At 43.4% G+C, this 20,484-nt stretch overlaps 1 protein-coding gene and 1 long non-coding RNA gene across 6 annotated transcripts in view; one reads left to right on the plus strand and one right to left on the minus strand.

Moving 5' to 3' along the window:
• Nucleotides 1-476: 476 nt before the first annotated feature.
• Nucleotides 477-5,296, minus strand: LOC131384520 (uncharacterized). The gene is made up of 4 exons (XR_009215442.1): nt 5,207-5,296; nt 3,402-3,518; nt 3,059-3,177; nt 477-630 (listed from the first exon to the last, which is right to left on the minus strand). It is a non-coding gene; the product is annotated as an uncharacterized LOC131384520 (long non-coding RNA).
• NF1 (neurofibromin 1) overlaps nt 5,212-20,484 on the plus strand; it is a 324,371-nt gene continuing 309,098 nt past the window's right edge. For all 5 annotated transcript variants that reach the window (XM_058446141.1, XM_058446142.1, XM_032163044.2 and 2 more), the window contains exon 1: nt 5,212-5,349. In XM_058446141.1, the coding sequence (XP_058302124.1) occupies nt 5,290-5,349 (60 nt within the window). In that variant the 5' untranslated portion in view covers nt 5,212-5,289. The remainder of the gene's footprint in view (nt 5,350-20,484) is intronic.

A 20,484-nucleotide genomic window follows, 5' to 3' on the forward strand; every position in this document is an offset into this window, starting at 1 on the left:
GTGCTGGGATTACAGGTCTGAGCCATGGTGTCCGGCCACACTCATGGGATTTAATTGCCCTTGGAATCAACATCGTGCATGAAAGGAGCAGGATTGAGCAGAAAAAGTTGAACTAAATGTAGTCACAGCAAATGCCTCAGCTTCCGGATCCCAAGGGAGCTCTGGAGCCAGGAGAGCCCTTCAGAGCAGCCCCACCCTGAGCCCTGCATCTGCCAGTCAGTGCAGACAGACCTGGTGAGAGGCAGCTTTCTTCAGCTGAGGGCAACTCCTGGAAAGGGATTTAGCTGATAGGTGTTGACAAGTAATGCGCCCAGCAGCTGAGGAAATGAGCACCTTAGTCCTGAAGAGTGGTGTGCTCTTTGGTATGCTGGGATGGTTGGTTGTGCCAGTGAGATGGGGGTGGTGGGCAGAATGAAGGGAATGCTACTGTAAAAGCTTTTTATTTTTTATTTATATTTATTCATTTATTTATTTTTTAAGACAAGGTCTAACTGTGATGCCCGGGCTGGAGTGCTGGAATGCAATGACACCATCACAGCTCACTGTAGCCTTGACCTCCTGGGCTCAAGCGATCCTCCCACTTCAGCTTCCCAAGTAACTGGAACCATAGGCACATGCCACCATGCCCAGCTAATTAAAAAAAAAAAAATTTGTAGAGATGAGGTTTCACCATGTTCCCAGGGTGGTCTGGAGCTCTTGGGCTCAAGTGATCCACCCACTTTGGCCTCCCAAAGTGCTGGGATGACAGGCACGAGCCACGGCTCCCAGCTTGGAACAAAACTCTCGAAGAAAAAATTGGCAGAGCTTGTTGCCTGACCAAAAAACAGAGGCTGAATGAGAGAAATGCATTTAAAACAATACGAAACACTAAGGGTTCCCTGAATACTGTTGGACAGTGCAAAATGGGGGAAGTTAGGATACAGATCTAATTCTGTTCTACTGTAAGGCTCATGCTTTTTCACTAGACTAGTGCTGGTCAAACTGGTGTTCCATGGGCTAAATTCAGACAGCAGACGTATTTTGTTGGGCTACACAGCATTTAAAAAATGTAAATTGGCTGCCACTATGTAAAAATTGGAAGAGTTTATATGTAAGTTCAGATCTCTAGCTTCTCTTGAGTAACTAGAAGATCTAGCAACACTGGGTCAACATTCCTGCATGGCAGTAACTGGAGTTGAGTGACAGATACTCTTTAAATGGAAAGAGTATCTCTTATCTGGATAAATGGAGGTGGGTATATGCTCCTTAATTCACCACAGTCTCTATGCATTACCTTCTTTGGCATTTTTTTTTTTTTTTTTTTGAGATGGAATCACTCTGTCGCCCAGGCTGGAGTGCAGCAGCACAATCTTGGCTCACTGAGACCTCAGCCTCCTGGGTTCAAGCAATTCTCCTGCCTCAGCCACCCTAGTAAGTAGTTGGGATTACAGCCATGCGCCACCATGCCCGGCTTTTTTTTTTTTTAGTAGAGTTGGAGTTTCGCCACATTGGCCAGGCTGGTCTCAAACTCCTGACCTCAGGTGATCTGCCTGCCTAGGCCTCCCAAAGTGCTGGGATTACAGGCATGAGTCACAGTGCCCAGTCTTCTTTGGCACTTTTGTTTAGCATTCCTGCCATACATACTATGTATGATCTAACAAAGTACATAATATATAACAGGCATTTGGATACTTTTATTTTTATTTATTTTTTAGAGACAGGGTCTTGCTCTGTTGCCTAGGCCGGAGTGCAGTGGCGAGATCACAGCTCACTGCAGCCTCGACCTCTCTAGCTCAAGTGATCCTCCCACCTCAGCCTCCCAAGTTGCTGGGACCAGAGATGCACACCACTATGCCTAACTAATTTAAACAATTTTTTTTTTGGTAGAAGCTGGGGTCTCACTACGTTGCCCATGTTGGTCAGGCTGGTCTTGAACTTCTAGGCTCAAGCAGTCCTCCCACCTCGGCCTCTAAAAGTGCTGGCATTATAGGTGTGAGCCACCATGACCGGCCCATTTGGACACTTAATACTGGTTCAGCAGAACTGACTGAATTTAATTGGAGAGGAAGTTGGGGTGAAGTCTAGGCCTCTGACTGTAGAGAGGTTTGGCACTGAGGGGAGGCAACAGAACAGGGAGTACAAATTAGGATGAATTAATGACATGCTGGCAGGAGCTTGAGTAAAGGAAGAAGAGCAGAGGGCCAGGGCCTGAAGTTTGGGTGTCTTACGACAGAGCTAAAGAAGAGTGGGCAATGGTGGAATAAACTAGAGAAGAGGAGAGAAAGGCATAGAGGAACTTCAGCAACGGAATGCCAGGGAAGGCAAGGGAGCTGAGGGTTTGGGCAGTTGCGTCCAGTGTAGGGAAGAAGATCAGGGAGACAGGCAAAAAGCCATGGCAACAAGGAAGTAGTTAGGGACTTTCAGAGGAAGTATGAGAAAAGGAGAGGAAGGTCGTGGGTCTGATGTTTAGCAGTAGGGGCACTGGAATACTATCTTGGGGGTATGAGTGAGTGCTTTTTCAGGAGTCCTACTTGGGAGAAACATAGATAGACATTCATTTAATATTCATCCATTTCTTTCCAGCATAGTCATCATTCTGACATCATCTAAAAGAAATTAGTATCTGCGTTGCATCCTTAAAGAAGGGACGAAAGACATGTCCAAACTGTTCTAGTGGAATAAAACATTAATTTAATATGTATTTTGGACAACCACCAACCTAGAGATTGGAAACTTTTCTCAAGGATATATCTGTCTGTATGTGGGCTATTGGCTTTGTGGATTTTCTGTAGTAAAATTAAAATTCTAGTTTTGTTCTCCCTTATCACCCAGTGTCTTTCTGTGTGGCCTAACTGGCTGATCAGCGCATGCTTGGAATGTGTGAATTCATTTTAACATTGGCCTAGAGGCCTGTGTGGTAGCTCACCCCTGTCATCCTAGCACTTTGGGAGGCCAAGGCACGGGGATCACTTGAGGCTAGGAGTTCCAGACCAGCCTGGGCAACATAGCAAGACTGTGTCTCTACCAAAAAAAAAAAAAAAAAAAAAAAAAAAATTAGCCAAAGCAGGGTGACACTCACCTATAGTCCCAGCTATTCAGGAGTTCGAGGTGGGAGGATCACTTCAGCCGAGGGGTCTGATGCTGGAGTGAGCTATGACTGAGCCACTGCACTCCACTGCACAGAGTCAGACCTTGTCTCTGAAAAACAAAAACATTTGCCTAGGTAAAATGTATTGAGGAAGACAAATTTTAAAATTACTTATTCCAGGCCAGGCGCAGTGGCTCACACCTGTAATCCCAGTACTTTGGGAGGCGGAGGTGGGCGGATCACAAGGTCAGGAGTTCAAGACCAGCTTGGCCAATATGGTGAAACACTGTCTCTACTAAAAATACAAAAATTAGCTGGGCGTGGTGGCGCATACCTGTAGTCCCAGCTACTAGGGAGGCTGAAGCAGAAGAATCACTTCAACCGGGAGGCGGAGGTTGCAGTGAGCCGAGATCGTGCCTCTGCACTCCAGCCTGGGTGACAGGGTGAGACTCTGTCTTAAAAAAAAAAAAATTACTCATTCCAAAGTCCAATGTCAGACTTAGATTATCCATTGTTTTGGATGTAATCCTCTTCCTGGAAAACTGGCACAACCAATTACACATGAAATCCTTTCAACTCTGGTATTGGAGGTATAGAGAAGGACTTTGTTTTAGGAGACCCATAGTCTACCTCTATTGTTCTTGGAGTTAAACCACGTTGGTTTACATCCTGACTCTGCCACCTGTCAACTCTGACCTTGGGCAAATCAAGGGTCTGAGGGAGGAGTGCAGGCTCCCAGCGTTCCCACGGGGGTGGGGACGTGACGTATTCATCAGTTGATGAAGATAATGATATGTATTGAAAAGGTTTGTTCAGGCCGGGCGCCGTGGCTCACGCTTGTAATCCCAGCACTCTGGGAGGCTGAGGCGGGCGGATCACGAGGTCAGGAGATCGAGACCACAGTGAAACCCCGTCTCTACTAAAAATACAAAAAAATTAGCCGGGCGTGGTGGCGGGCGCCTGTAGTCCCAGCTACTCGGAGAGGCTGAGGCAGGAGAATGGCGTGAACCTGGGAGGCGGAGCTTGCAGTGAGCCGAGACTGCGCCACTGCACTCCAGCCTGGGCGACAGAGCGAGACTCCGTCTTAAAAAAAAAAAAAAAAAAGAAAAGGTTTGTTCAAAGACTTAAATAAGACGATGAATATATTGAATTAATAATGAATGCAAGGCCTTAAAGGTGTTTTGAGGGTGGTGAAACTTGAATCTCTTATCAACTGTGCAAAAGTTACATTAACTTGGATGGCTATGAGTTTTGCAGAGGAAAGCTGGGCTTAAATGCCAATGCTAGACCTGGTGGCTGGACCTTGATTGCCACTGGGTCTAGCGTTGGGATTTAAGCGACCTCTAAAAAAAAAAATCACGGAATCTCTCTTTGGCCTTCCTTTTTTGTTTCTCAGCAGTCTACCAAACTACGAAGAACCTGAAAATCGGAGGTCGTATACCTTATTTTTTCTGAGAGCTTAAGCTGAGAGCACGGCCTCCCCAGGAGATTAGCCGCAGAGATCCGCGCGCCGGGAGAAAGGCTAGCCCCAGGGCGCCCTAACTAACTCCGGGAGCAATCCAAACCCGGAGGCCGGCGGGGGAGGGGACAGCTGCAGGGGGCGGTGGGGATGGGAGCGGATGCTCCGGGGTCAGCTCCGGCACTCGCCAGCTGAGCCCAGCGCCAGTCTAGGTGAGCCCCACGGCGGTGAGGGACGCTTGCCAGACGGCCCAGAGGAGTTAGATGACGTCACCTCCAGGAGGACTCGCTTTTTCATTAATGAAACCGGCCGGCGCGGGCGCATGCGCGGCAGGCCGCCTTCCCTCTCGCTTCCCCCTCCCCTTTCCCAGCCGCGCTCTCAATCTCTAGCTCGCTCGCGCTCCCTCTCCCCGGGCCGTGGAAAGGATCCCACTTCCGGTGGGGTGTCATGGCGGCGTCTCGGACTGTGATGGCTGTGGGGAGACGGCGCTAGTGGGGAGAGCGACCAAGAGGCCCCCTCCCCTCCCCGGGTCCCCTTTCCCTACCCCCCTCCCCCCAGCCTCCTTGCCAACGCCCCCTTTCCCTCTCCCCCTCCCGCTCGGCGCTGACCCCCCATCCCCACCCCCGTGGGAATACTGGGAGCCTGCACTCCTCAGACCCTCTCCTTGCCTCTTCCCTCACCTCAGCCTCCGCTCCCCGCCCTCTTCCCGGCCCAGGGCGCCGGCCCACCCTTCCCTCCGCCGCCCCCCGGCCGCGGGGAGGACATGGCCGCGCACAGGCCGGTGGAATGGGTCCAGGCCGTGGTCAGCCGCTTCGACGAGCAGGTAACGGGCCCGTGGCGGGCGGGAGGTGGGAGTGGAGTGGGGGTGGGGACAGAGTGGGTGAGGGGAGGTAGGAGCGGCCGCCTTCCCCGCGGCTGCCTCAGGCTCTGGAGGAAAGGAAGGGAAGAGAAGGGAAGGGGGGATAAGTGGGGGTGGCCAAGGCGGGAGGTGAGGGGTAGGAGGGGACAGCTGGGAGCTTGGGCTCCCTTTCCCTCCTAAGTCGGGGGGTGGGGCCTTGTCCCTGACCAGCCTCCGACCCTCCATCCACTTTATCCCAGCCCTTCCGCTTGGGAATGGGGATGAGTGACCTGGGGGCGCCTTTAGGGGCACGCCATCTGGATTTAATAATTACCCCCTTACTTTTGTTTTTGAGCAGAGGTGGATAACGTTTAGGGGTTCTCTCTTCCTCTTCCCTCCGTGACCCTCCTAACTGGGGACGAGCGAACCCTAAGGCCTGTCTTATGTACCCTCGATAGGAGAACGATAACATTTCGCCCCTCCCCCAGTTTCTTCAGCTTCCTCTCCTGGAGGGGGAAGAGCAGAAGAAAGCGGGGAAGAGCAGAAGAAAGCAAGGAAGGCACAGGTTTTCTTACTTTCTGCTTCATCGTCTCATCCTGCCCCGAGATCTTCAAGTGCACACTCACTGCACATCTTTGTGGTGCCCCACAACGTCGTCCCCCATATCCTAATGACACAGACTGTCTTTTTTTTATTGCCGTTTGCAGTGGAAACCGTGGTTCTGAAATATCTTCCCCTTCCTTGATAATTGCAGCCTCTTCCCCACCCCCCCTTTTTTTTTTGCCAGCGGTCTGAGGATGTGATGTATTCTCGAGTGAGAATGTTGGGGAGTAAGGGGAGAAGGGTGAAAGGAAAGTGAGAAACTGCTTCTGAGCCACCGACAACAGAGCAAAGCCAGCTGGGATGTGGTCCTGGAGTGGATCATTCTGCTAGTGTTTGTGGTTGTTTTTGACTCTCCCCTGGTTGACAAGAGGACTTTCATTGAGAATATTTGGGATGAAAAAAAAGTTTTGTAGCTTGAGGAGGTGACTTTTTATCGCCTGAGTTTCACACAATAAATCCCGGGGCTGATTAGAATGAATGCACACATAGCCTTTTGTCAGTGGAAATTGGTTTAACTTTGTGTTGCTGTAGGTAGTTGGGGATGGTTTAAGGGATACTTTCTGCAGCTGTGGTTGCAGTGGGCTTCCTGTGATGGGGGAGTTGTTTAAGATTGAGTCAATCTATTTTGTTTACTGGATATAATGGTAAAACATTATGGGAGCTGAAGGGGTGGGGGAAGAGCTCTTCTCTAATTTGGTGCATAAACATTTCTTTACGGGACTCAAAGTGTTTCAGACCTACCTGGAAAATATCTTGGAATAGGCAGAGGAAGTTGAGAAGAAGTTATGTAGATAAAATAGAATTATGAAGCTGTCAGAGACTTGAAGGAATTGTATCCATTCGTATGCTTCCAGACCCAAAGGCATCTAAACTAAACTACTAATCCATCTGAAGTTTAATGTTACTGCATATAAAAGATTACATTATTGATAGAGCGTTAGATTTAAAACTTGGTAGAAAAGACTGTAATTTTAAGAAAGGATTTAAAAGGCACATAGAAGAATCCCAAAGCTGAACCTTGTGGACAGCAGAATCTGGGTGTAGGAAATTGAAGGATCCACGCTGCAATTCTCCTTAAATTTTAAAAATTAAAAATTTTTTTCAGTTTTTTCTTTATTTTTTTTACTTCTTACCCGTTCATCTCTAGGCTTATTTACCATATTGGAAAAAGATACTTAAAAGAGGAATGATTTTGGGCTGGGCGCGGTGGCTCACGCCTGTAATCCCAGCACTTTGGGAGGCCAAGGCAGGTGGATCACCTGAGGTCAGGAGTTCGAGACCAGCCTGACCAACATGGAGAAACCTCGTCTCTACTAAAAATACAAAAATTAGCTGGGCATGGTGGCGGGCGCCTGTAATCCCAGCTACTCGGGAGGCTGAGGCAAGAGAATTGCTTGAATCCGGGAGGTGGAGGTTGCAGTGAGCTGAGATCACACCACTGCACTCTAGCCTGGGCGACAGAGCAAGACTCTTGTCTCCCCAAAAAACAAAACAAAACAAAACAAAAGGAATGATTTTGACTGTATGCCCAGCAATGCACGAAAGTGTTTCTCCTTCTGTCCCTAGCGTTAAAATACCTTAAGGCTTCGTTGTTATGCATATTGTGGAATCAAACTCACCACCACCTGTTAAAAATTAAGGACATTAGTTTTTAAAACAGCATTTTTCTGCATTCCTTATGTTGTAATTAAGAGAAAGATGTATAGAAGAGATTATTCCTCACTTTCTTTTTTTTTTTTTTGAGACACGGTCTTGCTCTGTTGCCCACGCTGGAGTGCAGTAGCTTGATGTCGGTTCATTGCAACCCCTGCTTCCCGCATTCAGGTGATTCTCCTGCTTCAGTCTCCCAAGTAGCTGGGATTACAGGTGTGCACCATCATGCCTGGCTAATTTTTGTATTTTTAGTAGAGACGGGGGTTTCACCATGTTGGTCAGGCTGGTCTCGAACTCCTGACCTCAGGTGAGCTGCCTTCACCGCCCCCCACCCCCACCCCGGCCTCCCAAAGTGCTGGGATTACAGGCATGAGTCACTGTGCCTGGCCTATTCCTCACATTTTTCTCTTAGAAAGTTAAAGTCTCTGACCTTGAGATGCAAAAATGTAAGGGTTTTCAGTGTTTAACATAAGGTACTTATATATATTAATTTATTATAGAAGTGATAAATGTTTAATTCAAATTAGAGTTCATCTTACGGTTGAAAATGTCTTTTAGTCAGAAAACTGAGGCATGGGAAGATTAAGTGACATAGATCTAGTAAGAGCTTCAGCATGAAAAGTAGTGAATGCTTGACCGTCAGGGAGATACTTTTCCTAAGTATCCCATAGAATTTGTTGTAATCCATTAAATATATTTAGAAGAGTTTATTTTTTATTTTTTAATGTTTATTTTTATTTTTATTTATTTATTTTTTTTGAGACGGAGTTTCATGATTCTTGCCTAGGCTGGAGTACAATGATGCGACCTTGGCTCACTGCAACCTCTGCCTCCTGGGTTCAAGTGATTCTCCTGCCTCAGCCTCCCAAGTAGCTAGGATTACAGGTGCCTGCCACCACTCTTGGATAATATTTGGATTTTTAGTAGAGTGCTGAGATTACAGGCGTGAGCCATCGCTTACATTTTTATTGAAGGGAGAAAAAGCCCTGCATGTACTGAGAGACAGTTGTATAAGAATTTTAAGAGTTGGCCGGGCGCAGCGGCTCATGCCTGTGATCCCAGCACTTTGGGAGGCCGAGGCGGGCTGAGACCATCCTGGTAACACAGTGAAACGGTGTCTCTATAAAATACAAATACTGGGTGGTGGGGGTGCCTGTAGTCCAGTAGAGATAGTTTCAACTGTTGATAAAACTTTTGAATTTTGGATTATATTATCTGTACTTTGCTTTACTGGGCCCAGGGGGAGTTAAGCTTTTCCTTATTACAGCTAAGAGTTTGCATGTTGGACCACTTATGCCCCCAGGGAGCATATGCATGTCTAAAGATGGCAACTCTGTTTATGATTGCTGTTTTGGTTGGATTTCTAATATTCGGTGTGATTAAAGCAGAAATGCATTTCTAGCCACTGCTGATTACAGACATTGCACTCTGATGGGTATCGCTTAGCAACTTAGTGCAGTAGACTCAGTTAAAAGAAGTGGATGTGTGCCATATTGACATTTTGAACTCACATTCTTGTGGGTAATATAAAATTCCTTAACCTGATAATACTGCAGCTAAACCTAGTATTTAGGGTCTAAGTTGAATGAGTATTACCAATTTTAGAAGTAATCACCTCCTTGGTTAGGGAAATGACAGTTGCACAGTTGGACAGCCAGAAAGCTGAATGTTATCAGTTAAATCTTACGTCTCTCCTTAACCTGCCTTTGTGGTGCCAAATAGCAAGCTTCTAATTGAAACTGACAAATTGTAGGCGTGTAGCTTTTATTTTTTTGAGACAGAGTTTCGCTCTTGTCTCCCAGGCTGGAGTGCAATGGTGAGATCTCAGCTAACTGCAACCTCTGCCTCCCGGGTTCAAGCCGTTCTCCGGCCTCAGCGTCCCGAGTAGCTGGGATTACATGTGTCCACCACCACGCCTGGCTAATTTTTGTATTTTTAGTAGAGACGGGGGTTTCACCGTGTTGGCCAGGCTGGTCTCGAACTCCTGGCTTCAGGTGATCCACCTGCCTTGGCCTCCCAAAGGGCTGGGATTACAGGCATGAGCCACCATGCCCGGCCATGTGTAGCTTTTAATTGTGGTTCATTAACCCAGTGTCTAAGCAAATTAGAACCTTCTGTGTGTCTCACCTAGTTCTGTATGCCCCACTGGTTCCTGTAGAGCTTCATTTCTGAAAGGAAGTATGGGAAAACTATGGATATTTGAACTTAAAAAAAAAAAAGGAATTAAAAAGAACTCCATCCCAAAATGATTTGTTGTAAATACGTTCATTTAAAGCAATTATATTTTCCATATCCGATCAAGCAAAAGCAGTACATAAAAGCCAAAAAACCTCATTTAAAGAACATATTATAGAATAAACTCTGATTTTAGAGGTTATAGTAGCATATTTGTTGTTCTCATACATTGAGTGTTCATCTGAATGTACTTTGAATATGCGGTGAGAGATTCACAGTATAAAATGATTGGCAAGTATCTTCGAAATTACAAACCACATACTGATTAGACAAATAGATTTGCAAAACTCTGAAGCTTTTTGGATTTAAAAAATATCTCCTAGCCTCATTCTTCAAGCCTGGTCTGTAATTTTTATAATGCCTTATAATAGTTGAAAATGAGTACTCTTTTTATGGTGACGAATTCTTTATGGTGAGTGAGAAATAATGCTTATTCTTCCAATTTTAGTATATGTGGTGCTGAAGCGAGCATAATAATGCTTATTGTTTGCTTTGGAATTTTTAAATTTATTATTATTATTATTATTATTTTAAATTTTTATTTATTTATTTATTTTGAGATGGGAGTCTCGCTGTGTCGCCCAGGCTGGAGTGCAGTGGCGCTATCTCAGCTCACTGCAACGTCTGCCTCCCGGGTTCAAGCGATTCTCTTGCCTCAGCCTCCCAAGTAGCTGGGACTACAGGTGCATGCCACCATGCCCAGCTAATTTTGTATTTTTAGTAGAGATGGGGTTTCACCGTGTTAGCCAGGATGGGTCTGAATTTCTTGATGTCGTGATCCACCTGCCTTGACCTCCCAAAGTGTTGGGATTACAGGCATGAGCCACCGTGCCCGGCGCGGAATTCATCCTTTAGAAAGATTTCTTCCAGCTGTTCCTCAGTTCTCTGCACCCTCTTACACGTTCCACCTTATCTGTCTGGGAACTAATTTAGTCTTTATGTTGGCTGCTTTCTTTGCACTTTTCAGGCTAAGATTTCCTTTCTCGTGGAAATCAGACGTTTACTTGGTTCTGCAACTCTCTCTCTGTGGACCAGTCTTTTTTGTTGTTGTTGTTGCCGCCAGATACTCGCCGCCTCTGCTGTTTATCCACCCATTTCCTTTATAACTCTGAAAAGTAGCTCCTGCCTCTGGTTTCCTTCTTGATTGCTGTTTTCTTGAAAGTGATTACTTCTGGCAAAACATAGTGGTCATTGCTTAGTTGTAATGCCACTGTGATATTCCACTCCCCCCGGAAACCAATCTCTTCCAGTTCCCAAGACACAATACTTTTCTACTGAACTGGAGTTCCTTAGCGGAGGTCTTAGTTTTGTTCTGCTATTCACTGCCTTTGTCCCTATCCTAGCCATTAGCTTTCCTATAGATCCTTAATTTCCTCATCTGTTGAAAAAGAAATAGCTAGAAAATCTTTTAGATTCTTTCAAGTTTAAATAATTGATGATTTTAATATTCTAACAGCATGTCTCTGTGACCCAGCAGTCTATTGGCAGCTGACCCCACTTAATTTACCAAACTCTTTCCCATTATGCCTCTGCATGCACCTATGTTCCAGGCAGGTCACCTCAGTCTCTTCTGTATGTATCATGCTTCTTCCCACTTCTTGGTCTTTATTTCTGCCAGTCCCTGTCTGAATGCTTTAATTCCTCCTTTGTGCTTTTCTAATTCCTGTCCATCCTTCAATATTCAGCTCAGACTTCATTTTTTTTTTTTTCCCATGAGGTTGTTTCAGACTAAACTCTGCTATCTCACTTCTTGGTATCCGTGTTACCTGGAGTTTTACAGAACCACACAGTAAGTTTTCTTCCTTTAGGAGGATTGGTTGAACACAGCTTGGCTTTGTTTTCTTTTTTTCTTGTCTTTTTATCAAATGGAGTGTATACTTTCTGAAAAGCAAAGAACCCTATTTGAATTCTCTTCTAGTCACCCCAGTGCCCAGCACAGTCTTAAACACACAGAACATTGATGGAATGTTTTTCATATGATTCCTGGTTGAAGGGTAGACTGGCTAAATAAAAAAAGTGGTACTTTTGGCTTTGTTTTACTGAATTTTACTTCCGTGTTTGTAATAGCCTAGGTCTGATAAGTGATATTTTAACTAGGAATGAGTAAGGAAATTAGCACAAAGAAGGAATTTATACATATTTATATTTCCTCCGATAGAGCAAACATGTTTTTTGAATCAGGTTTCAGATCTGATCAACTCCTTTTGTAATTTTGGATTTGTCACTTACTGTTAGGACATTTTGCAATGGTGTGATAGAATATGAATGTGAAACACTTCGAAAAGTCTACAATTTTTCTAATATAAGATTTATATGTTTTCTTTATAGCTTATTATTATTATTATTATTATTTGTGACAGAGTCTTGTTCTGTCGCCCAGGCTAGAGTGCAGTGTAGCTTATTACTGATTATTGTGTTTTCACTAAATAAGGGAGAGTAGGCCAGGTGCAGTAGCTTATGCTTGTAATCCCAGCACTTTGGAAGGCCCATGTGGGAGGACTGCTTGAGGCCTTGAGTTCAAGACCAGGCTGTGCAACATAGTGAGATGCTGTCTCTAAAAAAAAATTAGTTGGGTGTGGTGGCATGTGCCTGTAGTCCCAGCTACTCAGGAGGCTGAGGCAGGAGGATCACTTGAACCCAGGAGTTCAAGGATACAGCGAGCCATGATTGTGCCACTGTACTCCAGCTTGGGTGACAGAGTGAGACTCTGTCTTCCAAAAAAAAAAAAGGGAGGGTGACTAGTCTCTGGATATTCCTTTGTATGTACCTTGGCCAATATATACCTTACTTTAGTATCCATTGACAAGATCTGTTTTTTCTTCTTCTTCGTTTTTTTTTGAGATAGAGTCTCGCTCTATTGCCCAGGTTGGAGTGCAGTGGCACAGTCTCAGCTCACTGCAAGCTCCACCTCCCGGGTTCAAGCAATTCTCCTGACTCAGCCTCCCAAGTAGCTGGCATTACAGGCACGTACCACCACACCTGGCTAATTTTTGTATTTTTAAAAGAGACAAGGTTTCTCCATGTTGGCTGGTCTCAAACTACTGACCTCAAACAATCTACCTGCCTTGGCCTCCCAAAGTGCTGGGATTATAGGCATAAGCTATGGTGCTGGGCTAATACTGTTACATTTTATTTTAAATGTTCCTGTTTTTTGCCCTACCCTTTTTATTTGACTTTTTAACCATTAGGAAATTAGATTCTTTTCTCAAATCTGCTTTATTATTATTATTATTATTTTGAGACAAGTTCTCGCTTTGTCACCCAGGCTGGAGTGTGGTGGTACAATTTTGGCTCATTGCAACCTCTGCCTCCCAGGTTCAAGTGATTCTCCTGCCTCAGCCTCCCAAGTAGCTGGGATTACAGGAGTGTGCCACCACACCCAGCTAATTTTTTTGTATTTTTAGTAGAGGCAGGGTTTTACCATGTTGGCTAGGCTGGTCTTGAACTCCTGACCTGAGGTGATCCGCCTGCTTCGGCCTCCCATAGTGCTGGGATCACGGGCTTGAGCCACTGTGCCTGGCCCTATTTTTGTATTTTTACTATAGACGGGGTTTTGCCATGTTGGCCAGGCTGGCCTCAAACACCTGCCTCAGCCTCCCAAAGTGCTGGGATTACAGATGTAAGCCACTGCACCTGGCCTTAAGTCTGCTTTTTTTTTTTTTTTTTTTTTTTGAGACGGAGTCTCGCTCTGTCGCCCAGGCTGGAGTGCAGTGGCGCAGTCTTGGCTCACTGCAAGCTCCGCCTCGCGGGTTCACGCCATTCTCCTGCCTCAGCCTCTCCGAGTAGCTGGGACTACAGGCGCCCGCCACCACGCCCGGCTAATTTTTTTTTGTATTTTTAGTAGAGATGGGGTTTCACCGTGGTCTCGATCTCCTGACCTTGTGATCCGCCCGCCTCGGCCTCCCAAAGTGCTGGGATTACAAGCGTGAGCCACCACGCCCGGCCAAGTCTGCTTTTAAAAAATGTTTTGGCTGGGTGCGGTGGCTCATGCCTATAATTCAAGCTTTTTGGGAGGCTGAGGTGGGAGGATCACTTGAGCCTCAGAGTTTGAGACCAGCTTGGGCAGCAGAGTTGAGACCCCATCTCTACAAAAAGTAAAAAAATAAAAAATAAAAAAAAATCAGCTGGTGTGCATTGGTTAAAAGTAAAGAAAAGAAAAACAGACAAATTAGCTAGGTGTGGTAGTATATGCTACTTGGGAGGCTGAGTGAGGATTGCTTGAGCCCAGGAAATTAAGGCTGCAGTGAGCCATGACTGCACCACTGCACTCTGGCCTGGGTGAGACACTGTCTCAAAAAAAAAATTTTTTTTTTTAACATGGAGAAAGTATTTTTGTTTTTCGTTTTTTATTTGAGTACAGGCCACTGCACCCAACCAAAAATTTTGTCCTTAAACAAAAGTTTAAGTCATGTAATACAGTAGTAAGAATGCCTTATTTTTTACATCTTTGTTCTTTAAATTACTCAGATTGCTGTGGGGCATTTTTGTTGTAGCTTTCAAATTTGGTATTCTGGGGTTCTATGTAGACTCTATATTGTTGCATTCTAACAACATACTTTTAAGGATAAGCAGTGTATTAATTAAAAATGTGTTTTCCAGTTGTTCCTTAGGTCTGCATATATTTTGGAGGTGTGTGTGTATAAGTCAAGGGACAGGAGGTATCTGAAGGCTCTAAAGGAAGTTTAAGGAGGAGAATGTTCTATAGAAGTGGAAAGGGAGATTTGTGGTCAGCTTAAACTGTTAAAAGGCTTGGGATCAATACTGAAGCAGAATATGAGCATCTTAATCTGTTTCTTTGCAAAGGATTGACTTGTGTTTTTAAAAGTATTGGCTTGTTTCATCTGACATCTTTTAAAGTACCCCATTTTCTTGGGGGTGGGAAGGGAAAGATGAGACCATTTGTTTTGATCTTGAAGTGGTTTTACATTGTAGTGACTGTGAATTAAGTTTAAGGTCTCAGCAAGTTGTAAATTTCTGTATCATACTATGTGGTAGAGCCTTCAGTAAACAGAGTACTCTCAGGTGTTTAATGCTATAGAATATAAACTATAACTGCTATTTATAGTACCCTCGCTAAAGTCCCTTAAAGACGATCCATTTAACCACTTCAAATGTTATATGCCTGTGATATATAGTTATATTCTCCACATATAACTGGTTTTTAAAAATTGTTTATTATTCATTTATTTTAGAAGTGAGGTCTTTCTTTGTTCTTCAGGCTAGAGTGCGGTGGTGATCATAGCTCACCATAGCCTCGAACTCCTGGGCTCAAGTGATGTCCCACCTCCCGAATATCTAGGACTATGGGCGTGCGCCCCCATACCTGGCTATTATTTTAATTTTTTTTGTAGAGACGGTGTCTTGTTATGTTGCCCAGGCTGGTCTCAAACTCTTGGCCTCAAGCAGTCTTCCCACCTTGGCTTCCCAAAGCACTGGGATTACAGGCGTGAACTACTGTGCTGGGTCCTGAGTGGCTTTTGAGCCATTGACTATATCATCAAAAAAGCTTCTGTTGAGACAAAGCCTCAAGCTAATGTGGAGTTCATCCTACTAAAATGAAGAATTGGCATCACGTTCTAAAACTTTACATATTCTTACCATAAATGGTACTAATTACTTTGCAGTAGCAGTAACTTGAGGTGCAAACTTCCAGATTGCATATTTTCTTTAAACCATAGTCTGGCACTCACGGTTTGACTTAGGGTTGCCACTGCAGTCCACAAGCTGTCGCCTGCCCTTACTCATATTTTATAGCTTTTAATGTCTTATTCCATTGAACTTCAGATAACTTTTTTTTTGAGATGGAGTTTTGCTCTTGTTGCCCAGCCTGGAGTGCAATGTCGTGATCTGGGCTCACTGCAACCTCTGCCTCCCAGGCTCAAGTGATTTTCCTGCCTCAGCCTCCCGAGTAGCTGGGATGACAGGCATGCACCACCACACCCAGCTGATTTTGTTTTTTTAGTAGAGACAGGGTTTCACCATGTTGGTCAGGCTGGTCTCAAACTCCCAACCTCAGGTGATCCGCCTGCCTTGGCCTCCCAAAGTTCTGGGATTACAAGCATGAGCCACCCTGCCCGGCCGAGAACTTAACTTTTTCTGATGAAATTCTTTCCTGCTCCACCTCACTCCCTTGCCCCACCCCCACCAGCAGAGTGGTGTATCTAGCACAAGAGGCATGAAATTAATTTAGTAAACAGCAGGACTGCTAGAAACTTTTAAGGATTATTTAACTTATTTTTAATCAAAATTTTATACTCAGATAATGACCTTTTGGGAAGTTATGTCTCTTAATGATCTCAAGTGGTGACACTTTTCTGTTGACACGGTTTTTCTTGGGTAGTTCTCATAGTAATTTGGGCATGAGAAAACAACTTTTACCACTTTAGACTTATGAGGGCAGCCTACTATGTAGTAAAAGAAAAAGCTCTTGATTGTGCAACTTGCAGTGTGGTCTTGGGGAAGTCTCTTAACCTCTCCGAACGTCAGTTTTCTATGTTTTCATATGTGAAATGGGCATGATACTTACCCTCCTCACATCATGGGCTTGTTTAATGACTTAGGTATGAATCTTACATGAAAGGAAGCTATAAATAGTCATAAAAATGTATTAGCATATGTGCAGTATTTTTTTTCTATCCATTCTTTATAATTTGGTGGTTATTTCTACTCTACGTGAGAAAAAAAGTTACAGAGGGAAAACAACATGTTCACAATCATATGATTATATAATTAACTGAGTTAAACTAGAGTATGGATGTCTTAATCTTTAGATCACTATCTTTCCAATAAATAGTTTTAAAAAGTCTAAATTCTACTAACAGGTAGTACAAATATGCAAAATGAGGGATGTATGATTGCCTCTTCACTCGAAGATGGTATATTATGTTTTTCCTTTTATGTTCATGTTAAGAGTATCGGAATCTTTTCAAGTTGGTTAGATGTTAGAAATAGATATAAATTTTAAACATTATATATCCTTGATTTCATTATGTATTATTCTCTTGGTCACTTTATCAAAACTTCTTCAGCTGTTAGAAGTTGTAACATTGTTTCCCTTTTATTTATATAATATATTTATTGTACATTCTTAAGTGAGAGAATAGAATTTGTGAAAATACCAACAGAAATATACATACAGCTATAAATATGAGATTATCACTTTCATGTTGGCATTGCACAGTCTATTTTTATAAAATTGGTTTTTATATTCTCAGAACATTTTACTTAGAGTTTGATTACATTTGAGGCAAACTTTTAAACTTTGGTAGTATTTGAATGAAGATTCCTGGATGTGGTTTTTTTAATTGTTACATCTACTTTTTCAGTTTTTCTTTTTCCCTATAACAACTCTCAAATCCTTCATCTTGTCTTTTGGAGTATTTTTTTCTACTCTCCTGTCTTTATCAGTGCCTTCTATTCCTGTCCCACCTTGGGTCTGGGAAAATGTTGTGCTTTTATGCTCCATGTGAGTCTTCTTCCTTTTGGGTAATGAGTGAGGAGGGAAAAAAAGGAAAGTATTTCTTTCCCTGTTATGTTTCAGTTTTTGGCCTCTGATAAGTGAATCTGCAGTAGGGAATGACAGTGGTAGTAGGTTTTGTTTTAGTCATATATTGGCAACAAAGATCAACGAAGACCTGAAGCTCTTGTTCCTCTCATGACACAAACTACCCACAGGTGCATGCCACCATGCCGGGCTATTTTTTTTTATTTTTTGTAGAGACGAGGTTTCACCATCTTGCCCAGGCTGGTCTTGAATTCCTGGACTCAAGCGATCTTCCCACTTCGGCCTCCCGAATTGCTGAGATTACAGGCATGAGCCACCGTGCCCAACCGAGATTCTATCTCTGAAAAATAAATAAATAAATAAATACATACATACAAATAAAATAAAAACATTTGAAGACATCTTAAGTACATCCTAGATTCCCACCCCTACCAAAAAATTTCATTGATTCTTCAACCATTTCTCAAAGGACATGTTTTCGAGACACCTCACTATCCTAATTGTTTTCCTTTTGGTGCAATGGTGGTCAGTACTCAGGCATACCATTTTTTATCTTTCCTCTCAATGTTGTATGAGGGCATTATATGAAACTTAAATGGATTTAAAAATGCTGAGCTTGCTGGACATGGTGGCTCACACCTGTAATCCCAGCACTTTGGGAGACGGAGGAGGGAGGATTGCTTGAGCCCAGGAGTTTGAGATCAACCTGGACAACATAGCTAGTATGCACAAAAAAATCAAAAAAATAGCTGGGTGTGGTGGTGCACTCCTGTAGTCCCAGGTACTTGGGAGGCTGAGGTGGGAGGATGGCTTGAGCCCAGGAGGTTGAGCCTGCAGTGAGTGGTGTTTTATGCTACTACACTCCAGCATGGGTGACAGAGTGAAACTCTGTTAAAAAAAAAAAAAAAATGCTGAGCTTCAGGTACAGTATATTTTTGGTATGCATTTGATTACCAGTACAGTATACCTATCAAAAATGTTAATTCACATGTTTTAAAATAAAAAGTTTCAAACATAAAATTAGAGAGTTTTTTTTTTTTTTCTGAGACAGAGTCTCACTCTGTTACCCAGGCTGGAGTGTAATGGCACGATCTCGGCTCACTGCAGCCTCTGCCTCCCAGGCTCAAGCCATCCTCTGTCTCAGCCTGCCGAGTAGCTGAGATCGCAGGTGCACACCATCACGCCTGGCTAAATTTTTTATATTTTTTATAGAGACAGGGTTTTGTCATGTTGTGCAGGCCGGTCTCGAACTCCTGACCTCAAGTGATCCACCCGCCTCAGTCTTCCAAAGTGCTGTGATTACAGGCGTGAGCCACTGCACATGGCCTAGAGAGATGATTATAAATTAATCCTTTTGTATCTGTTACTCAATTTCTCCCTAGTCTTATTTCATCCGTATTCCTACCCATTTCCTGCTCACCACCTCTTTATTATTTTAAAGCAATCCTATATATCATTTCAGTGTGATTTATTCTTATACTGACTTTAAGAGCTGTGTAATATAAAAACAATTAGGAATCAGAGGACTTGACTTTAAGTCTTAACTTTCTACTGGAATGAATTAACAGGGGGGCAAGCCAAGCTGTATGAGCCCTGAATTCCTAATATGTTGAAGAGAGTAACAGGTGGTGGAGGGGACATAATGTTACCTGCCCTTTTTCACAGGGATCTATGAGAATCAAAGATAGGAGGTAATATGCATGAAAGTATTTTGTCTGCTCTAAACTCAAAAGCAAAAGTGCTTTACAAAGGTAAGATTTTATTAGTAAATGCTGCTTCCCTGTATAAGTGCTAACATCTCATGCATAATCAGTCTTAGAATTATCTGGATGCTGACATTAAATTAAGTCCATAGTATTAAAATCACCCTTTCACCTTTACCCACTCTTGGATTTTGACAATTGCAAGAACATTTTCTCATTCCCGATCTGGCTCCTATTACTTTTCATGACTTCTGCAAGTTCATGGACAGCATTTCTCTTACCATATTTCTAAATTTTCATCTGTACCTTGGATTCATGTACACTTGAGCTCAGGTAAAACAGGGAGGTGAGCTCTTCATGCTTTATGTATCTAAGTTCTGACGACTCTCAGCAATGCTTTTTTTCAGATTTGGAGATCATTTTCTTTTCTTTTTTTTTTTTTTTTTTGAGTCACTGTCATCCAGGCTGGAGTGCAATGGCGCGATCTCGGCTCACTGCAACCTCTGCCTTCCAGGTTCAAGCGATTCTTGTGTCTCAGTCTTTCGAGTAGCTGGGATTACAGGCGCCTGTCACCATGCCCAGCTAATTTTTGTATTTTTAATAGAGACAGTGTTTCACTGTGTTGTCCAGGCTGGTCTCGAGCTCCTAACCTCAGGTGATCCTTTTGCCTCGGCCTCCCAAAGTGCTGGGATTACAGGCGTGAGCCACCATGCCTGGCCTTGTTTTATTTTCAACTAGGACAATTAGAAATAAAAATTGAGTTGAATAGTTCTGCTTTTAATGACCTATTGGTGCTGGATCATGGACTCTAGTGATTCTTGTTCTTCTTTCCTCATCTTTTTGATCCTAATGTATTTTAAAAGCTTTTACATATTTTTGTCTTTAAAATTTCTAGTTATTCTGAACTTTTGTTTTAACTCTTCTGTTAATTTATCCATTGTGTGTAGTATGTATTTTTTCTTAAATGTCCTTATAAATACTGAGCTGTGGGGCAGGGGAGAGGAGGAGCAACTGGTGCAGGCACGCTAGTTTCTTTAGAAATGTCAGCTTTGCCAGATCACTTAAGACTTGTTAAAAGTACAGATTTCCTGGCTCTATTAAACATCTTGTGATTTCTAGAGGTCCCAGGTCATTTTTGACGTAAAGCTGGGTTTGTAAACCACTGCTGTGTGATATACAGGGAGAATTTAATTTCTGGGTGGTATTTAATAGGTCACAGTACAGTCATATGTATCACTGCAACAAGTTAGAAAACCACAATTGGATGAACTTTAAAAATCAATATTAAAAAAAATATTGGAGAGCTATGGCTGTAATGAGGACTAGATGAATTAGAATTCCAGAGATAGAAGAGATCTTTATAGGTGAGCAGAGGATTGCTGACGTTTGCCGATTCTGGACACACACTGAAGGAAAAGGAAA

The sequence above is a fragment of the Hylobates moloch genome, unplaced genomic scaffold (assembly GCF_009828535.3).
Source record: "Hylobates moloch isolate HMO894 unplaced genomic scaffold, HMol_V3 SCAFFOLD_10, whole genome shotgun sequence".
Classification (NCBI taxonomy): domain Eukaryota; kingdom Metazoa; phylum Chordata; class Mammalia; order Primates; family Hylobatidae; genus Hylobates; species Hylobates moloch.